Genomic DNA, 22,311 nt, shown 5'->3' on the forward strand with positions numbered 1-22,311 from the left:
TCCAGTTAAAGCCCACTGGATAATTCAGCATAGGATTCCACTATCAGTCTCCTGCTGAATGCCTGTTACATTGGATTGGATGAGTTGGACATACTGTGAGGATTTCTTGCTTGCCATAAAGTGTATCCATTACTGTATTTCCACCATAACATACCAGTAATTCGGTTTGTTTTGTTTTGTTAAGAGTGATAACCTGGACTAGCCAATGCAAGGGATGATTGAACAGCCCCAAAATATATTGGTTTTTTGAGGCAGGTGTGTGTGTGTGGGGGGGGGGGGGGGGGGGGGGCAGCTTCCTACTTACATGCCCTGAACTGGCTTTGATTAATGAGCTTTGTGTCTTTTGATGATATTTTAGGGAAAAGTAGGAGTACCTAGCATCATAATGTTGAAAATTTGTGTTCATTTTGGGCACTTCTGACAGCAGTAACTACTATAATGGATTGCTGTAATGTTTAACCCTTTTAAAACTGATAGTTAATGAACCGTAGGAGACAATATCATATTGTTGCTTTGTCAACAATTTGTTAGTTCCTAACATTCAGTGTTCAGTTATTTCAGAAAAATTGATCTGAAATCTGCTCTTATTAGATCTAAATTATCCAAATTACTATGCAGGCTGAGGGTATTTTATCCTTATCCCCTGGGCTGCATGTAAATGCCATACCTAAGCTTGAGTGAAAGGAACAAATTATTTTAAAAATCCAGTCCTTAAATCAGTGCACCTCTAATCACTTATTTGTTTTTACTCCTGTACACCATTACTTTGCATGGGTCAGTAATAGCTTTGCTGTTGTCTCTCCTTAATCCACTCAGGACCCTTCATCTCCAAGGGCAAGTCCTGCACATTCACCTCGTGAGAATGGCATAGACAAAAGTCGCCTACTGAAGAAAGATGCTTCTAGTAGTCCAGCATCCACGGCCTCATCAGGAAGTTCTGCTTCCATGAAATCCAAAGAAATAGGTTTGGTAAGCGATTCTTGAATGATTCTTGATGTTCCTGCATTTTGACAACTAATAATACGTGATTATTCAGGTGTGTGAAATGAGCATTGTCCTTAAAAACAAGTTAACCCAAAAAAAGCTTCAGGGGGAAGGGCATTCTTGTTGGCCTAGTGCACAGCGGAAGGACTAGGTGCCAACTCACCCTTGCTAGAACAGGAGGTAACTGCTTGCAGTATAAGAAAAAGAAACACTCAGACAGTAGATTTAGTTCCAACAGGAATACTTTATCTCTTGTTTCTCAAAGGAACAAAAATAACAATAACTATCCACTCACTACTCTGACAACAATCTGAGCCCGAACCTGAAGGTGAAGGAGAGGTACTGAATTGGGTATGCAGTCTTCTTATTTAGGGTTGTCCAGCAAATCATTAGCTAGTTGAGCTAATCATCCTGGCCTGTGACCTTTTCACTTCTGCTGACTGTTACATGCATGCCAATCACTGCAGACCCAGACAAGAGGGGAACGACCTTTACAATTCTGCTGACTGTTACATGCCAATCACTGCAGACCCAGACAGAGAGGCTCCGACCTTTACAATTCTGCTGACTGTTACATTCCAGTCATTCCTGACCAGCATATGACCACCTTGCAATTTTCAATATCCTGACACCCCTTCTCATGTCTGGTTGGAATGTTGCCTAATTACATAATATTTACAAACAAAATAATTACAAACAAAAGTCATTCACATTATTTATACTAATTACATATGAATTAGTACATAGTCAATTACACAGAGTTACTTATTTTACTCACTTTGTACAGAGTCATACCAAATTGTACATCTGCTAAACCCAAACCAAACACCAAGTCATTATGTTTTGTATTGGTAATGGCTTTGTTGTTAAGATGTCGGCTATGTTTGCAGATGATTCACAGTACTGCAACTTAATCATATTTGACTGTATCAGTTTGTTGTTTTACATTTTGGAATTTCCACAGCTACATGTTTGATACGACTTTTAAAGGTTTTCGTTGTCTGGCAGGGCTATACATGTCTGTGGGTGTTCAAAAACTGTTATAGGTTGTTGACATTTCTCACTCAGGGCGTTTAGCAACTGCATGACCCATTGTAGCTCATTGCATGCCTCATTAAGAGCATACTCTGCCTCAGCAGTTGAAGTGGCAACCGTTGTTTGTTTCGAGATCTCCAACAAATCGGATGGCTGCCATATTGCATATAATAACCACTCACTGACTTACATCCTGAGTCCTCTGCAAATGAGCTGTCCGCATACACCACTAAGTCCTTGTTGTTTTGGTTAGAAAAGTGTAAACCATAGTTAGCAGTTCCCTTCAGTAGCGAATTACTCTTTTTAGCCTGCCAGTCTTTCTCAGTAGGTTTTGCAACTGTTCTACTTAATAAACCTACAGCAAAGCTATGTCTGGTCTTGTCCAGTTAGCAATGTGCAGCAGGCTGCCAATTAAGGAACGATATAGGTCTTGCCTTTCAAATGCTTTGCTGTTATCTTGCTTACAAAATCAGCCACCATTGGGGTTTGTGCCACTTTGGCATCTTACCGAGACCAGCTTTTGTATGATGCCCTCTATCTTTTGTTTTGTGTCAGAAACACATCCCCTTCCTCAGACTTACTGGCTTGAATACCCAGGTATTGCTTTAGATACCCCAAGTCTTTCAGCTTAAAGTGTTTACTCAACTCAGTGTAAAGTTGTTTGATTTGGTTGTCTGTTTTTGCAACCACACAGAGATCATCAACATAAATTATCAAAATGATACATTCATCACCAGTACCTCTGGTATATATACAGGCATCGGCCACACTTTGGTCAAATTTCATTTCACATAATGCTTTGTGTATGCACCTGTTCCAACATCTGGCTGACTGTTTCAGCCCGTACAAAGCTTTGTTGAGCTTATAAACTTTATCAACTTGTTCATGCTCATAACCTGGTGCTTGCTTCATGTATATGGTCTCTTGCAAATCTGCATTTAAATAAGCTGTTTCAAAATCAAAGTGCCTCATTTTAAAGTCTCTTTGCTCAGCCAGAGCAATCACTAATCTCATGGATTCTGCCTTTGCAGTGGGTGCATAAGTCTGATCATAACTGTCAAACTTTTGTTTGAGAAGCCTTAATCGCGACTAATCTTGCTTTATATTTGCAAGTCCCATCCGGGTATAGGTTTCGCCTGTATACCCATCTTGCACCTATGATGGCTTATCAGTAGGTTTATCAACAATGTTAACCACTTTTAAGTTCACCAAGGATTCAAACTCATTGTCCATAGCCTGATTCCCTTTTGCCTGTTCCTCGGGTGGACATGTCAACATATCGTGGAGACCTTGTGGTTCTGTCCCGAATTGGCACACTCGCACTTCTTGTACCATAAACCTTTTGGTGAGTATGCCTTTATTTGCTCTTTCTGATCTGCGTGGTATAGCTATTTCTCCAGTTTGCTCAGCCCCTCCTCTCTCTGGCTTCCTTCCTGATCACTATCACTGTTCTGTTGTTGCTTAAATTTCCGGAGCAGATGTGTGACCTTGAACAGAATTGGGGGTTGTGTGCTGTCACTAGGTACTGTGTCATGGCTTACTGGTGGTAAGAACGCGAGAGTTTTTGATGCACATGTTCCCAACCTGTATGCTTTTCAAAGTTGGCACTCGTGAGATAGCAATTCTTCCATGACCCAATGAAAATCTATAGCCTTTGGTATTCTGGCGCATATCCTACAAAGCGCAGTCTCTGCCATTTCTTTTGTCCTTTTCCGTTGCTGTCTGGGAATGGGGCGTTAGCAAAAACTCCCAAATATTCCTAAGGTGTTTCAGGGAGAAGGCCTTTTGCCAAACATTCTGAAAAATGGTGTTTCATTGATACTTGAACTCCACAACCTGTTTATTACATGTGTGGCAGCCTTCAGACAACCCTCTCCCCAGAAATGGAATGGAACCTTGGCATCATTTATCATGCAATCCGCATTGTTTGAAGAATGGCTAGTCTCCTCTCAGCCGCGCCATTCTCAGCGGGCTGAGCAGTTTGTTCTCCTGTGGCTTATACCTGTTTGTGTCAGCCCTGTTTTGTAATTTGTTCCCCATGAACTCACCGCCTCTGTCAGATTGCAGGCAAGCCACCTTGTGAGGGAACCTCCGTTCAATCATTGAGACCCATTCCTTAAACCTTGTAAAGGCTTCATCCTTAGATTTCAACAGCAAGCAGTAAGAATATCTGCTATAATCATCAATCAGCAGAAATATATATCGTGCACTTAAGCTTGATTGGAAAAGGACCAGCTAAGTCTGCATGGACTAGTTCAAATGGTGCTTTCCATTTGTCTGTAACTCTTTTGGGGATTGGATAAGTTTCACCTTAACCCACTACAAACTGAATAGTCTATTAATGCTTTGCAATGCTTGACATTCAAATCACATTCTTTTGCCAACTGCTTGATGGTGGCAAAACATCCTAGGACTCTGTGAAGATAGTGCACACAATCATCTATGCATAGGCTTATTAGCTAGACTTGAAACATTCATTACATTTTCATTTTGCCCTTTATCAGTCATAACATACATTTTGTCGCAGAGTGTACCTTTTGCACACTCTATGTCATTCTGCCATGCTGTACAACCCTGTCTATCAAATATAGTTTTGTACGCTTGTTCAGCTAAAATTGGGAGGCTCAACAAACAAAAATCAAGTCCAGGAACACACAACACATTTTGCAACGTTTTACCTAGGCATGTTGTGGATGCAGTTCCTTGCAGCGTAACAGCAGCTGGTGATCCATCGGCCAAGCTGACATGCTTCACACTTGCCTTGGACTCCTCAGTCAATAGGTGATGAGCATTTACGACATGCTCTGAGCAGGCAAAGTCCAAGGAAGAGCCAGATGGAGTTAGTTTCTCTGGACATCCGGTTCTCCTTAATGCCGTCAAGTAGTGCTCCTTCTTTCCTCTTCCCGTTGTCCTTTAGCTGGCCTTCTTCTCCCCTTCTGTGGGCATTCTCTAGGAGAAGATGATTAGTAAGAGCCACAAGGCTCTTTAGCCGAACTGCATATGACCTTGGACAGTTCAGGGAAAGCTGGGTTTCACTTTTGCCTCTGGAAACAGCAGGCTTCTCTCTGGCTGTGGCTTCAAGGCAAAACTCTCTTTGTTTCTGGAGCTCCAGAAGCCGTGCAGTCACATAGTCTAGAGTCAAATCATCTTCCTTTATGCTCTGCATACTATAGACAAAATTGTCCCAGCTGTCGTCTAGGGAAGATAGTACAATATAGGCCCTAACTGTTCAGTGAAAGTCATGCCTCTGTCTTCCAGCTTCGACCGAATAGTTAATGCGGCTGTTGGACATGGTTGGCCACATTTTCCACCTCCTTTTCAGCTTCAAATTGTATAAGCGTCTGGTCAAGATTACCTTGGAACCAGCAGTCGTCTGGTACAGGTCCTTCAACACCTTCCAGCAGTCAGAAGCCTTCATCCTTGGCCATTAGATATAGATGAGCTGGGAGTTTTCCACAGCCAACATTATGAATGCATGGCTCTGGCATCTGCCCTCTGCTCTGCTGCTGTGCCTGGAGTTCCGATTGGGGTCGACTACAGCCCACTAAATGCTACGTATGAAAGCTCTGCATTTTCACACTCCATGCTGAGTAGTTCCCTGCAGTCGGCCGTTCAAAAGGCAAACTGCACACGGTGGATGTCATCGTGTCACACTGCCTCGACACTCTCTAGCTTCAGTGGTTAGGATACTGGGCCCATAACCAAATTGTTGGCCTAGTGCACAGCGGAAGGACTAGGTGCCAACTCACCCTTGCTAGAACAGGAGGTAACTGCTTGCAGTATAAGAAAAAGAAACACTCAGACAGTAGATTTAGTTCCAACAGGAATACTTTATCTCTTGTTTCTCAAAGGAACAAAAATAACAATAACTATCCACTCACTACTCTGACAACAATCTGAGCCCGAACCTGAAGGTGAAGGAGAGGTACTGAATTGGGTATGCAGTCTTCTTATATAGTTTTGTCCAGCAAATCATTAGCTAGATGATCTAATCATCCTGGCCTGTGACCTTTTCACTTCTGCTGACTGTTACATGCCAATCACTGCAGACCCAGACAGAGAGGCTCCGACCTTTACAATTCTGCTGACTGTTACATGCCAATCACTGCAGACCCAGACAGAGAGGCTCCGACCTTTACAATTCTGCTGACTGTTACATTCCAGTCATTCTAGACCAGCATATGACCACCTTGCAATTTTCAATATCCTGACAATTCTATGGGTGAAGAACCACCACCGAAAAAGCCCTGTTTCTGGTTGTTACACCTCACCTCTGAATACAGGGGTACAGAGGACTTGTGAGGCAGATTTCACCTGGCAGGTTAGACAATAAAAGAGGAGGCAGTCCTTCAAGTATCCTGACCTCTACCTATTTAGGACTTTATGGGCAAGAGCCAGCTCTCTGAATTGTGCCCAGAAACAAATGGGCAGTCATTGCAGATCTTTCAGTACTGGGATGATTCCTGTATCCCAACCCTGACAGTAGCTTAGTTGCTACATCTTGGATTAGCTGAGGTTTCCACACAATTTTCAAAAGCAGTTCCATGTAAAATGCATTACAATAATCTGATCTGTCAGTAAAGGGCATGAAAGAGGAAGGACCCATTTCAGGGTTGCTTTGGCTTTTAAGTGAAGATTCACTGAGGCCTGGTCTGGCAGCAACCACTGGGCAGCTTGATACCACAGAACTTGTATGACTCACCCAAGCCAGGCTGCAAGAAGTTGAGGGTTGTTAAGCAGAGGCAGGCAATGACAAACCACCTCCGTTAATCTCTTGCATTGCAAACCCTACAGGGTCACTCTAAATTGGCTGATGGCATTTTCCACCACCAACTGCTGATAGTTACCACCAAAGCAAAAAGCTAATCTCTAACCTAGGGGCTGACTTCACTGCAGTTTTTAAAAATTCCATTATTACATTTAAAAGCACAATTGAATTATATGTTGGAGGCAGTATACCAACCAACTGGTTAAGAAATGAGTCATCTGTCTCCACTGAATGGTGTGAAGTTAACAGATACAGAAGCAGTGACAAGAATTTCATGCACATTCATTTTCATGTCATACAACAAAACATTCTGATGTGAAATGATAAACTTCATACTTCTGAGGACCATCAACAGATATTGCAATAAAATAATTGCTGAAAATACCACAATGATATTTTTGGGCACTATGGTGACCTGGCATCTGAAGCAAACTTTAAGGTAAATTCTGTAAACTTCACTTGAATTTTATGTAACTTGAGTGGAAAAGCAGATTATAAGTAACTTTGCACCTCAACTGTATTTTTATAAATTATATATTATGGTTTTGCTTAAGTATAACAATAATTAATAATGTTTTATGTTTTTATTATGTTTTATTTTGTAAGCTGTGTTGGATAGGGATCACTGGAGAGGCAGCATAAATGTTTTAAAATAATAAATTTTTAATTTGCTTACAGCATGAAAAAGCCAGCACACCTGTTCTGAAGTCTAGCACACCAACTCCACGAAGTGATATGCCAACCCCAGGAACGAGCGCTACGCCAGGACTTCGTGCAGGTCTTGGCAAACCTCCAACAATGGACCCTCTAGTCAATCAAGCTGGTAATGTATCTTTTGTTAGTATTCATCACTTTTTTAAAAAATAAAATGTATAAATTTTTCACAAAATATTGTTAACAAAGCAACAACAAAAAAGAATACAGGGAATAGGTAATAAGTATAAAAACACACAATAGATGGATCTGCACTGATTATCTGTTATATTAAAGGAACATAAAGTACAATCTAAGATTTTAAAAAATCATAAATTTGCCCAATCTTTTCTGTAATCATATAATTAATAAATTTGAAAATGAGTATCAATATCTGTACCTATTAAAATATATGCTTACATTTATGCACTTATACTTTGAAATCATAATAACAACTTTTATTATACTCAGAATAGGACGCCCATTTTTTTCTGAATTCTTGATCCTGGTTTTCTGTTCACAAAATGTGTTAGTTTTGCCATGCAATAATACTCCCTTGTTTTATCCTCTCAATTCTCTTGAGTGGGAGCTCTGTCCACTTTCCAGATGGAGGCAACGGTAATCCTTGCTGCAGTTATTAGATATTAGAAGTAGTTTTTGTTGCTACTTTGATGAGTTTTTTGCTAGAATACCCAACAACATAACTTTAGGGTTCATTTGAAATTTGATCTTTAATATTTTTTGCACTTCTGTGGCTTAATATCCAATTTCTTAATCTTGTTTGGAATATGGGTAAAGACACACAAACATTTAATCATTCCAACTTCACCTTTGATGTCCTCTTTAGAAGCTTATTATTATGTGACCACCCAAAAGAATGATGATTTTATATTGTATTAAAAAAACTATTATTATTCAAGGAAAAATTAAATATTGGCAAGAGATTAAGGAAGAATGGAAACATGTTCAATGAATGATATATTTCTAAACTGCTTCAAGACTAAGGAGAAATTTAAAAATGTCAGGTGTCCTGAAATAAATGTCAGAATTTGAAAAATTGATCAGTGGAAACAACCCTTAATGGGAAGAATCTATAAGATATTACTTAAATGTGATTCAGAAACGGAACAAAAGGAACGGAACAAGTTAAGAATTGTTTGATAAAATGGATGCAGGACTTTCAAGAAGAGATCAGCTTTCAGCAGTGGGAAACTCTATGGACAAGAAATATTAATTTTTACTACTAGCCAATTGCTGAAAGAAAATTGGTATAAGATGTTTTACAGATGGTATATAGCCCAGAAAATAACCAGAAAATAGATTAAAAATATAAGAATACATGCTGGAAATGTCAAGAAAAACCTGGATCATTCTTCCATATGTGGTGGATGTTCAACAAGTATTCATCACTTTTTTAGGTTCTCTTAGGCAGCATTTTTTTTTCTTGAACTGTACATCATGACAAATGCAAAATGACATTCAGGACTAACTGGTAGAGTGCTATTCTCTCTCTCTCTCTCACACACACACACACACACACGCCCCCCATAAATCATGAGGTGAATTGCATAGGGATTAATGAAAGCAATAAGGGAGAACTAGGCAAATTACAGTCCTCATTTACAGTCCTCATTACATTTACACACAAAGGATGTAGCCTTTGTTTTTAAATATTATTTTATTTGTTTGCATAACATAGTTCAGTACAGGCTGACAGATTACACTTAAATTCCTCAGTAGTATACAGAATGTTGCAATATATAACTAGAGAAGCAGAATTTTAACATATCAGTCACAGGACTTCTGATGCGGGGAACTGGAAGTATAAAATTTTTGGTGCCCATGGAGCTTGAAGGCTCCATGGAGTTAGAATCATCCTGTACTCAGTGAATATATTTTAATGAAGTTCTGCATTGCAACCACTAGGCTCTGACAAGGCTGAGCAGAGCAAATAGGCAGATACTTTCCCAGGCTGGTGCTATTTTTAGAAGCAATTTTTAAAAAAATTCTCCATGGCGGCAAACTTTTTAAGTACAATGGCATACAGTAAAAAAAAAATAGGAACAAACAGGAAAGTTTCTGGGTGTAAAGCAGGTTGACCATTTCTTTCTCACTGCCCCAGCAGAAATACTACCTAGGTTTGTGCTACAATCCCAACCCTTTGGCTCATGCCTCTGTGTATACTAGGATTGCTATCCTCCTGGTGGGGCCTAGAATACTCCTGGAATTACTGCTGATCTCCAGGCAGTGTAGATCAGTCACCCTGGAGAAAATGGCAGCTTTGGGGGATAGACTGTATAGTATTATCATAGAAACCTCTTACCAAGCTCCCTCTTCCAAATGCACCACCTGAAATCTACAGGAATTTCCCAGGCCACAGTTGGCATACCTAAGGCACAACAAGGCCTTTCATGTGCGCAGAATAGAACAAACTCAACCAGATCATACTCAGCTGCCATCATCCACCTGTCAGGGTACATAACCAGAGGCGAGCAAGCTCAGACAGTTCTTATTTAGCTGCTCTTGGCCACCTTCCTGCTTTCTCCCCATCCAATGTTAAGTGTTCTCTAGTATATATGTGGTACATTCATGTTCATAGGAAGCAGTTTTGAAATGTGTAATTGAGCAGGTTAACCCATATATTGTCTTTTAATTCTTTAAAAAAAATTTTTAACACATATTTTTACATAGAATGGATTTTTGAACCAGTATTTTTGTCCAAGCATTGGATAAAATCTAAGGATCGTTCCTTTTGTTGAACTACCCATAGTTCAAAGCTGGTAAGACTTCTGTCTAAAAGGTTTTTCATTTTAAGGTCACCAATTAAACTTTGGGCATGTGGACACTGAAATTATGGGATGGAAATATTTGCTATGTCCTGGACTAGGGTAGGATTAATTTTCTTTTCAGTTCAGTTATGTCTGTTTATATTTCTTTTGATACCTCAAAACCTGCTTTCAGAAATCTGGTTGTAAAAAGAAAGACTCTTGATTAAATTAAATCATGTGGAAAAGAGTAACCGGGTTTTGTAGAACTGTCCACCTGGAACTATCATATGCTCTTGACTTGTTTTGAGAGGTGCAAAGAAACAAGTGACCAGCATACATGCATTATCTCATTGAACTGCAGCTGCTGGTTTGAGAACACCTTTGGCTGTGCCAGGACCATATCCTGCCCCATTTGGAATGGTACCTCATGCTGGCATGAATGGAGAGCTGACCAGTCCAGGCGCAGCATATGCAAGTCTACACAACATGTCCCCGCAGATGAGTGCTGCTGCAGCTGCAGCCGCTGTGGTTGCGTACGGACGGTCGCCTATGGTAGGCTTGCTTTGTGTACTTGGTTCACTGAGAGACATGTGCATACTTCATGTACCATTGTCAAATTCCCATTATGTATTAACACTAGAGGCTTTAGTGTTCCAGTACAGGTTGCTACCTGTTAGTGTTTAGTTACCCATTTGATAGTGAAGGATATCAGTGTAGTATTTAGTAGGTCTTGTCTTTTTGTAAGCATCCTTCTTGTTTATTTCATTGAGATGCACAATTCTAATTTTACATTAAGAAAGTAGTTTGGAAGCAACATGTTGTTTTATTGGCTTATGTTGGTTCTTGTGAGGATGTAAGTGCATATGCTTAAGGAGCATCTTAAGTTGTAGGGCAAGAGGCTTTTATTTATTTATTTGCATTTGAATTAGATTTTCCTGCTCAGGTATTGGTCACTATATATCCTTTGCTCTGTAATAAAGGCAAATTACAATGTGAATGCTTACATTTATAATTTACATTTATATTATAAATTGAGGAGCAATTTAGCCATCACATCTGTGGATGGGGCCCATCAACATCTTTACTAGCACATATCAAATGTTTTTAGAAAATAGAGGAGGCTTGTGGAGTTCTTGTCCAGCAGGGCTTCTGACTGAGAAGCTGGGCAGGGTGGAACTTCTTCCTGAATCATAAGATTTAAGATGTCTTCATTTTTCATTTTCAGGTTGGATTTGACCCTCCTCCTCATATGAGAGTACCTGGGATCCCTCCAAATTTGGCTGGAATCCCTGGAGGAAAACCGTAAGTAATTTCTGACATAGCCGCTAAGTTTGAATTAGCCAAAGCACATTTGTTTACTTTATATCATCCATTGAGAAATCCTGAGGTAATGGTATGCTGAGTTTTTCCAGAGATGTGACAGTTTTCTACTGATAAGGTAGAGTTTTAAGTATCAGCATTATAGAAGCTTAGCATTTTTATACTACACTTATCAGTAGTACATACCATTAGTTGCTAATAGTAAGAAGGTATTAGCAAGATTTATTTATTTTAAAGTAATTTCATTCCACCTTTCTTATTTAGCCCAAGATCTTTTCCCATTTTTCACTAGAAGTGTAGAAAATAGAACTCTAATGGAAAAAAAACTACCCTACTGGAGGTAGTGCGAGAAGTCTCTGCTTTTGATTTTAACCAGACCCGAAGCTTGTTTATTTGTAGGTTTCAGAAAGCATAAATGGGCTTTGTTCATTTCATATGCATTTGTTATTGTACCAGGAAATAACTTATATTAGTTCCAAAGCGATCTGAAAACAGCAATTGTGGGTAGACTTCTGTAGTTTATTGCTTATTTTTGTAGTGTTTTAAAACTGAAGTTAGTTTGTTGCATAATTCTCTTTCTGCTAATATTAGAGAAGGGCAAAATGGGATGTCTCTGAAGCCTGCTCAGTTTCCCTTCTGACTTATGAGCTTCTATCAGACATTACCCATATTTGTTCAAGCCCATCTTTGTAGCATTAAGGATTGGAATGAAAACCAAGACGTAAGATCCACATCTATTACCGGTTGCTGCACTTGCATGGTACTTGTTCATGGTGCATGGTGGAATGCCTCCAGCCAAGTATTCACCAGCCTTGAAAGTATTAAAACAGGACTTGCCTGAGCTGTGTTCTCTGCTGCTATAGCTAACGGTTTAATGTGGTACTTGTGTGAATCTTTATATCCTGAGAGTCTGTATTTTGTTAATATTCATTATTTTAAAATAGTCGTTTTCTGGCTGTGTGGTTGTGGGAAGAGGTCTGCAAAAGTCTTCATGGCACAGTCTTATGAACCAGAAAGCAGAGGCGATGGCAACTAGGACACAGGGATACCTGTGTCTTGGAAGGCTCTGTGTCACATGGATACTTTCTTCTAGCCATCATTGCTTAATTTTACTTCATAAATCATCTTCCCTCAGACTACCTGGTGTTCTCGGCTACTTCCTCTGTCCCCTTAGCTGGAAGCACCTTGCATTTTAGCCTGTGTGTATTATATAAATAGACAAGATAAACTTTGAGAATCCTGGGTGCTGAGTTGATCTCCTTTCATTATTTGCCTTTGAAACTAGACTGACGCTATGCATGATCACCCCAAGGCAGTGGGATGTCTTCAGTTACCCATAGCAACTTTCTGATGGTATATCCTTATCTGTGATAGATAAGTCTATTGAAAAATTCTGGTGTAGGAGTTCAGATAATGTGCCGTCTGCTGCAGATTCATATTGACAGCAGGAGAGTTTTCAGCTTCAGTTTGAAAGCTAGTTTCTTTCATGCACACAAATCGAGATGTCACATTGAATTTATTTTGTAAATGGGATGCAGCATCCAAGCTGTATATCCTTTTCTTAGAAAAGGGGAGATTTCTCTTCCCTTTCCAGAAAGTCTTCATGTTTCAGTTGACTAGTGTTACATTATCTCTTATGTACAGCAACTCTTGGAATGTGTTTGTGTGCACGCTTAACAATGCATACTAGTTCTTTCTGAATAAGTTCATAACAATAAGAACTAGTTGCATTTTTAAATAATTAATCAGCCTCTCCTTTTTGCCCTTTTTGTCTTTTGAACTCCCTGTGGATAACCAGTTTCTTATTGCTTCGCCACCATTTGAATAACATGCCAACAGAATCCAAGGTCCATAACCATTTTTTAAAAATAACCCATGTTAAAAGGCTTCCTCTCTTTAAAATTCTAACAGCCCAATCCAAAGGGAGGGGGGATATGCACGTGGGAGTGGCACCTGACCGTGCCAGTGGATTTGCCCTCACCGGGGCAGTTGCCCCAATTGAGGGACCATTCCACTGGTATGTGGCCACCACTGCTTTCCCTAATGCTAGGGCGCAGCGCTGGATGCCACACCAGTGTCTCAGGACCCCTGCTGCCAGCATAGCAGGGGGGCTGGGGGCATGATCAGGGGAGGAGCAAACATTAGTCAGCTCCCTTGTGACTTTTGCTGGCGTTACGGCCTGGGCTTTGGACATGCAAGTCCATTTAGCCCAATGGGGGCTTCTCGGCTGTGGCAAGGCTATTTTACTATTCAAGCCTTCCCACTCCACTGGGAAGTCTCCATGGGAGGGCCAGGGCAGCCGGCCTGCCACCACTGAGTTTGGATGGGGCTGCCTGAGTGACTTTCAACACCAATGATATACTTAGGTATTAACTGTGTGATGATTGTCCTTTCCCTATTTACACATATTATTAATGCCCAAGCTGTTGTCAAACCAGCTGTTTGGGTTTATATAGTCTCATGTGTGTTGTCCACAGGGCTGCAGCTCAAGTGTGCCAAAAGAGAAGCAAGTTAGCTGTAAGGGAGGCAAAAAAGGATTATGAGGAGTGCATGGCTGCGAACATCAAGACCAGCAACAAACAGTTCTTCAAGTACATCAAAAGCAGGAAGCCAGCTAGGGAAGCGGTAGGCCCATTAGATGACGAAGAAACAAAAGGTGTGCTAAAAGATGACAGGGAGATTGCAGGGAAGCTGAATGAATTCTTTGCATCTGTCTTCACCCAAGAGGAGGTGAGGAAAATTCCTGCACCTGAACCAAGCTTCTTAGGAGGTGAATCCGAGGAACTAGCGAAGATAGTGGTAGACAAGGAAGAAGTTCTGGCAGCCATTGATAAACTAAATGCTACCAAATCCCCTGGCCCAGATTGCATTCATCCAAGAGTTCTTAAAGAGCTCAAGCATGAAGTTGCTGATGTTCTCACTTTAATATGCAACTTATCCCCGAAATCTGCCTCCATCCCTGAAGACTGGAAGATGGCCAATGTCACACCAATCTTTAAGAAAGGGTCTAGGGGAGACCCAGGAAATTACTGGCCAGTCAGTTTGACATCTGTTCCTGGTAAATTAGTAGAATCTATCATTAAAGATAAAATTATAAAACATGTAGAAAAGCAAGACCTGCTGAGGAAGAGTCAGCATGGCTTTTGCAAAGGCAAGTCTTGTCTTACAAACTTACAAGAATTCTTTGAGGGTGTAAACAGGCATGTGGATAAGGGGGAACCAGTAGCCATTGTCTACTTGGATTTCCAAAAGGCTTTTGACAAAGTTCCTCACCAGAGACTGTTGAGAAAACTCAGCAATGAAGGAATAAGAGGGGAAGTCCTCCTATGGATTAAAAACTGGTTGAGGAACAGGAAACAAAGGGTGGGTATAAATGGGAAGTTCTCACAATGGAGAGATGTAGGGAGTGGTGTCCCCCAAGGATCCGTTTTGGAACCAGTGTCTTTAACCTATTCATAAATGACCTGGAAGTAGGGGTGGGTAGCGTGGTGGCCAAGTTTGCAGATGATACCAAATTATGTAGGGTGATGAGAACTACAAAGGATTGCGAAGAGCTCCAAGCGGACCTTGATAAATTAGGTGAGTGGGCTAAGAAATGGCAAATGCAGTTCAATGTAGCAAAATGCAAAGTGATGCACATAGGGGCAAAAAATCCAAACTTCACATACACGCTACAGGGGTCAGTGCTATCAATCACAGACCAGGAAAGGGATTTGGGCGTCTTAGTTGATAGTTCCATGGGAATGTCAACTCAATGCATGGCACCTGTGAAAAAGGCAAACTCTATGCTGGGGATCATTAGGAAAGGAGTTGATAATAAAACTGCAAGGATTGTCATGCCCTTATATAAACCCGTGGTGCAACCGCACTTGGAGTACTGTGTTCAGTTCTGGTCTCCACATCTCAAAAAGGATATCAAAGTGATAGAAAAAGTGCAGAGAAGGGCAACGAGGATGATTGAAGGATTGGAGCACCTTCCTTATGAGGAGAGGCTGCAGTGTTTTGGACTCTTTAGTTTGGAGAGGAGACATCTGAGGGGGGATATGATGGAAGTCTATAAAATTATGCATGGGGTAGAAAATGTTGACAGAGAGAAATTTTTCTCTCTTTCTCGCAATACTAGAACCAGGGGGCATCCATTGAAAATGCTGGGGGGAAGAATTAGGACTAATAAAAGGAAACACTTCTTCATGCAACGTGTGATTGGTGTTTGGAATATGCTGCCACAGGAGGTGGTGATGGCCACTAACCTTGATAGCTTTAAAAAGGGCTTGGACAAATTTATGGAGGAGAAGTTGATCTATGGCTACCAATCTTGATCCTCCTTGATCTCAGATTGCAAATGCCTTAGCAGACCAGGTGCTCAGGAGCAGCAGCGGGCTATTGGTTTCACATCCTGCATGTGAGCTCCCAAAGGCACCTGGTGGGCCACTATGAGTAGCAGAGTGCTGGACTAGATGGACTCTGATCTGACCAGCAGGCTAGTTCTTATGTTCTTAATTTTAGGAGAAACTGTGTGCATTATTTCAACACATAAATCAAGCTTTTAGTGGCTATGGATGATTAAATGTAGAGTGTCTTTCAGATAATTCTGTTTAACAAAAAATTTGTACCTTAGGCACTCCCTGCTATAGTTCCCTTGCACTCATGAATATCATCTGTGATGGCCCAGGATTTTATGTTGCTGCCCCAGTTCTATGGAACAACTCCCAGAAGGGTTGAAGCTGGCCTCTACCCTTGGGGCCTATTTGTGTGGCTATAAGACAGGATTGTTTAAAAGTCCCCATGGGAGAACGTGAACTGACTCTCGGCCAACTGCTTTAATTATATGGTTTTAATTGTTTTAGTTAATTTGAGTATCATTTTTGTTTATATATTTGTTATTGTCATCTGCCTAACTAACTCAGTTGGGAGAAAAGGGGTGCACATAGAGTGTATTTCAGGTACATATTTTTCACATTGGTGTTAGATGCAGGGAATTGTTTTCAGCAGGACTTGCACTGCTTTGACACATCACTGCAATTGTGGTTTTTTAATCAAAGCCTTCTAAAGCCTACATTTCACCTCTGCTTTTGTGTCTAGCAATAGCACATGGTAATTTTTTCTGACACATCTGATTTCAGTAATGTGTGTGAATCCAGCTTTCTGGCAAATACATTTGTATGATAAAGTGGCCTGTGATCATTTGAGTTTTGCAAAAGATGTAGAAAGACCTAAAGTAACAAGTATCATTTAATTAAAATGCTCCAAGCCATTGTTATTGATAGGAAAGCTAATTGTATATCCATTGTTGTTGATAGGAAAGCTAATTGTTTTTGTGTGGCCAGACTGGCAGCTACCTGGCTGTTTTCTCTTCAGTTAAAAAGGAAGGAAGAGCAAACTAATTAACTAAATTACAGAATCAATGTCCTACAGAGATAATCTATCAAATGAGAGAAAAGTAATTAAGTGAAAATACAGTACAGAAGGGGACAGGGAGAGTGCGCCATTTGACTCTGGTTCCATGGCTTTTAAAATTCCTCTCTGGATATCTTTGGGACTTTGAATCAAATTACTCCCCTTAAAATGTATATGCCCCAAGATAAATCAGCAGGTTCTGGCATCAGATGTGAATCACTGCAAAGGTATTAACTTGGGGGAGCAGAAAGTTAGTGTTGAAGCATGTGGCCCTAATTCCTCTTTAAGAATTGACATCTATAAACCCATTATTTAGTAAACAGATCACAAAGTACATCCATATTCTCACTGAAGTCATGGCACCATACCTCTAGATAAACATAGGCATGTATCCATGTTCAGTTGTATATAGTGCTCTTCATTGGCAGATGTGAAGTTAAAAAGTAAATCAAGCGTGTATTCAAATAAGAGGGGTTGTACTGATATTAGTTTTATTAATTTAAATCCTTCAAGATGAAAGATTCTTCTGATGCTGCCAGCACTTTGATTCTTACTAGCCTGTGTTTAGAGACCCTTGGTGGCCACCAATTACTCTGTATTTGTATTTCTCTACCTTTAGACTTTGTGGTCTGGTGACAATTTCTTTTTCAATTTGATATGTATTTGTGGATTATAGACCTTTAAAAATACTTTTTGCCATGTTACTTTTCTTTTGTTTAGTATTTTATACAGTAGTTTCACTGCTTTTGTTATTAGCATTTCTGTCTATTGATTTGTTTTCTTTAAAAGCATCTGTTTATACATTACTGGTTGCCTTTGAAGGAACTGAATCACTTTAGTGGGGTAGGTGACATGATTATTTCCCCAGATTCAGGCCTGAAGGCTACGGGTGATGCTGTGACAAATAACTATGTCTCTATTTCTGAACAGATTATTAGCTTTCTTCGGATGGGATCAGCTATTCCATGCATGGCATTTCTGTACTGCTGCTCATGATGGCTTGGACCCCATGGAGCATATTTTTCACCTTTTGCTCTTGTTGCATTCGATAAACACTTCTCCTGGAAACAGCATTGGGGGGAGGATTGGGGGATGCAGCAGAAGAGAATAGTCAAGAAAGTAATACTCTATGAACAGAAACCTTTCTGACAGCAGAAACATCACATGGGCTCCAACCCCATATATGAGTTAGACCACATATATGATTTTGTAATTGAAACATTTGATTAGTCCTTTTTGAAACTCCTTTTCTTTCTTCTGAAACAGAGCTTACTCCTTTCACGTCACTGCAGATGGTCAGATGCAACCAGTACCTTTTCCTCCTGATGCACTCATTGGACCAGGAATACCTCGCCATGCTCGCCAAATCAACACCTTGAATCATGGTGAAGTGGTTTGTGCAGTTACTATCAGCAACCCAACAAGACATGTATATACTGGTGGGAAGGGATGCGTCAAAGTCTGGGATATAAGCCAACCTGGCAACAAGAGTCCTGTTTCTCAGCTGGACTGTCTGGTAGGTAAATAGGACCCTTGTGCATTGTAACATTTTATTTTGCATCCAGTGCAGATACTTGGTCAAGATTCTACTGCAAAACAGAAGTCCAGTGGCACATTAAAGACTAACAGCTCTTCTACTAGTCTTGCAAGGCAACTGCAAACAAATCAAGTTTTTACTTTTATGTATCACAACATTTTATGTCTTCCTTCTTTTTGGTTTGTCAAAATGTTGCATGGTTATTCTCAGCCTCTTCAACTTGTCCACATTTTTTTAAAACAAATAATATTTTACTGTGCATGGCAAGTTGGATGAAAATCTTATTTTTATATTAGATTTTTTGAAGAATAGGAAAGTTACAGAATCACAATAGAATGGTAATAGGATAATTAGTTTAGTTATTTCCTTTTCCCCTCTCTGATATGAAGCTTGCGGGTTAACTAACTATCATATACTCTCAGCCTAATCTACCTCACATGGACATTGTAAGGATAAAATTTATATGGGGTATTATGTATGCTGTCATCCTGTCTTCATGTTTCTACAGATATGGGCTTGGTAACAAATTTAGGGTACCTATAAAAGTTCTGGAACTTTCATAATGGTACAGTGTTTCTTATGGCAAGTCACTACTATAGAGAGTTTTGGCTGACACTCTGTTGTGTCAAAATAAGTGATTTTTAAATCTGTGGGATAAAGATGATAGAAATGTGAAAACCAGTTGCTATAAAAGTACTGAAGCCATAAAGCCATATAAAAACAATAATCTTTATGAAGGTATTTAATGGAGTGTTACACCAAGCCATATACTGCAGCTGTTATTATGGCTTTTTCTCCTGACACCCCATTACTAGATATCAAATATCTTTGCTGGATGTATGTGTATGAATTATGCATTTCTGGCACATTGGTCCAGGTTTTTTAAGTTTTAGGATGTACTGTTGTTTATTACTGCCCATGAGGTCAGAACAAAGTCTCCTTGAATAACAAAATCCTTCTGCTATGGTAAGGGAAGTAAAACAGCGAAAAATGCTTTCTCCTTACTAGCTCTGCATGATTTGCTGTTGGTTTTATCCTCTTGGCTGCTACAGAATTTTTACCATTCTAATGTTGCTATTAAAAGTGAGAATTTTGACAGCCAGTACATTTATAGACTAAAACCTGTAATAGCTGAGGCCTGGAATATTTCCCATATCTTTTTCTCCTTAGCTTTTCAGTAAACATTATTCTCCATGTGAAACTTGAGAGATTAATAATTAAACTCTCTAAAGAGAGCCCCTTCTGACCAATGAAGGCCTAGCGCCTTCGTCAAAATCATTCATGTAGTTTGCAATAGCTGTGCATTGCACTTTGTACATATATAAAGCAAACTTATCTTGGCTCTGGTTCTCTCTGGTAGACTTATTTGGTAATAAGATGGAATTACCATCCATTATCTTGAAAACCAAGTATATTGCCATACTTCAAAGACAGATCTTAACTTGAATTTCTTTAGCATTATACATATATATTTTATATACATACATATATATATATAAGTGTAATTGAGGTTGTTTGTATTTCTACAGAACAGAGATAACTATATTCGATCCTGTAAATTGCTCCCTGATGGATGCACCCTGATTGTCGGTGGGGAAGCCAGCACATTATCTATTTGGGACCTAGCAGCTCCAACTCCACGTATCAAAGCAGAATTGACGTCCTCCGCTCCTGCCTGCTATGCTCTAGCCATCAGCCCTGACTCCAAGGTCTGCTTCTCCTGCTGCAGTGATGGGAACATCGCCGTGTGGGATCTGCACAATCAGACTCTAGTCAGGTTAGTTAGTTAATCTGCCAGCTTCTTTGTGAAGCTGCTATGTGGAATGATAACATCTTCATGTGACAAGGGCAATAGAGCCCAGATGAACGGTTGCTAGAGGGGCAGATATGATGGGTGTTTGACTGGAACAAGGGACAAGGGATAGTGTCTACAAAAGACTTGAGGGTAAAGCACATAAATCCCAGGTTAAGGACAGAGACAGGGTATACAGGTGTCTCTATGCTAATAGTAGAAGCATTCGACCAAAAATGGGGGAGCTAGAGTACAAAGTTTTGAAGGAGGACTTTGATATCGTGGGCATTACAGAGACATGGTGGAATGAGGAGAACCAGTGGGATGCTGTTATACCAGGCTACAGGCTCTATAGGAAGGATAGGACAGGGCGCATTGAGGGTGGAGTTGCCCTTTACATCAAAGAGAGCATAGTATCACATAAAATAGACAATGCAAGGGGAGCTGGTTCCCCTACAGAATCACTGTGGATATCAATACCAGGTGTGAAGGACAGTTTAATATTAGGAATATATTATCGTCCCCCTGACCAAAGTGCACAAGAGGATTCTGAGATGGAAAAAGAAATTAGAGAGGCCAACAAAAACAAAAATGTAGTGGTAATGGGTGATTTTAACTATCCCCATATAAACTGGAAAAATGCATGTTCAGGTCATAGTAAGGAGAGAGCATTCCTGGATATGCTAAATGACTGTGGCTTAGAGCAGATGGTTGTGGAACCAACCAGGGGAGAGGTGATCCTAGATCTAATTCTATGTGGGACCCAGGACCTGGTGCAGGAAGTCAGTGTTGTTGAGCTGATAGGGAACAGCGACCACAATGCTGTCAGATTCAGTATCTCAGCATGCGAACAAGTGACAACTACTAATGTAGTTACATTCGCCTTCAGAAAGGGAAATTTCTCAAAGATGAGGGGGATAGTGCACAGGAAGCTGAAAGGGAAAATCAAGAGAGTCAAAACTGTCCAGGAGGCTTGGAGGTTATTTAAAAACATAGTAATAAAAGCTCAGCTGGAATGTGTTCCGCAGGTTAGAAAAGGCAGCACCCAGTCCAAAAGAAAGCCACCATGGTTAACAAGAGAGGTTGAGGAAATTATCAGAAAAAAGAAAATGTCTTTTAGAAAATGGAAGTCCAGTTTGGCTGATGAAGAATATGAGAGGGAACACAAATGGTGGCAAAGAGAAGCAAGTTAGCTGTAAGGGAGGCAAAAAAGGATTATGAGGAACGCATGGCTGCGAACATCAAGACCAGCAACAAACAGTTCTTCAAGTACATCAAAAGCAGGAAGCCAGCAAGGGAAGCGGTAGGCCCGTTAGATGACAAAGGAATGAAGGGTGTGCTAAAAGATGGCAGGGAGATTGCAGAGAAGCTGAATGAATTCTTTGCATCTGTCTTCACCCAAGAGGAGGTGAGGAACATTCCTGCACCTGAACCAAGCTTCTTAGGAGGCGAATCCGAGGAACTAGCGAAGATAGTGATAGACAAGGAAGAAGTTCTGGCAGCCATTGATAAACTAAATGTTACCAAATCCCCTGGCCCAGATTGCATTCACCCAAGTGTTCTTAAAGAGCTCAAGCATGAAATTGCTGATCTTCTCACTTTAATATGCAACTTATCCCTGAAATCAGGCTCCATCCCTGAAGACTGGAAGATGGCCAATGTCACACCAATCTTTAAGAAAGGATCTAGGGGGGACCCGGGAAATTACTGGCCAGTCAGTTTGACATCTGTTCCTGGCAAATTAGTAGAATCTATCATTAAAGATAAAATTATAAAACATGTGGAAAAGCAAGACCTGCTGAGAAAGAGTCAGCATGGCTTTTGCAGAGGCAAATCCTGTCTTACAAACTTACTAGAGTTCTTTGAGGGTGTAAACAGGCATGTGGACAGGGGTGAACCGGTGGACATTGTCTACTTGGATTTCCAAAAGGTTTTTGACAAAGTTCCTCACCAGAGACTGTTGAGAAAACTCAGCAATGAAGGAATAAGAGGGGAAGTCCTCCTATGGATTAAAAAC

At 40.3% G+C, this 22,311-nt stretch overlaps 1 protein-coding gene across 3 annotated transcripts in view; it reads left to right on the forward strand.

Moving 5' to 3' along the window:
• TLE1 (TLE family member 1, transcriptional corepressor) overlaps positions 1 to 22,311 on the forward strand; it is a 102,645-nt gene that overhangs the window by 65,522 nt on the left and 14,812 nt on the right. For all 3 annotated transcript variants that reach the window (XM_048502531.1, XM_048502532.1, XM_048502533.1), the window contains exons 11-16: positions 817 to 969; positions 7,466 to 7,610; positions 10,610 to 10,800; positions 11,474 to 11,550; positions 18,232 to 18,481; positions 20,032 to 20,279. In XM_048502531.1, the coding sequence (XP_048358488.1) occupies positions 817 to 969; positions 7,466 to 7,610; positions 10,610 to 10,800; positions 11,474 to 11,550; positions 18,232 to 18,481; positions 20,032 to 20,279 (1,064 nt within the window). The remainder of the gene's footprint in view (positions 1 to 816; positions 970 to 7,465; positions 7,611 to 10,609; positions 10,801 to 11,473; positions 11,551 to 18,231; positions 18,482 to 20,031; positions 20,280 to 22,311) is intronic.

Source organism: Sphaerodactylus townsendi, linkage group LG07 (genome assembly GCF_021028975.2).
Source record: "Sphaerodactylus townsendi isolate TG3544 linkage group LG07, MPM_Stown_v2.3, whole genome shotgun sequence".
In the NCBI taxonomy this organism is placed as follows: domain Eukaryota; kingdom Metazoa; phylum Chordata; class Lepidosauria; order Squamata; family Sphaerodactylidae; genus Sphaerodactylus; species Sphaerodactylus townsendi.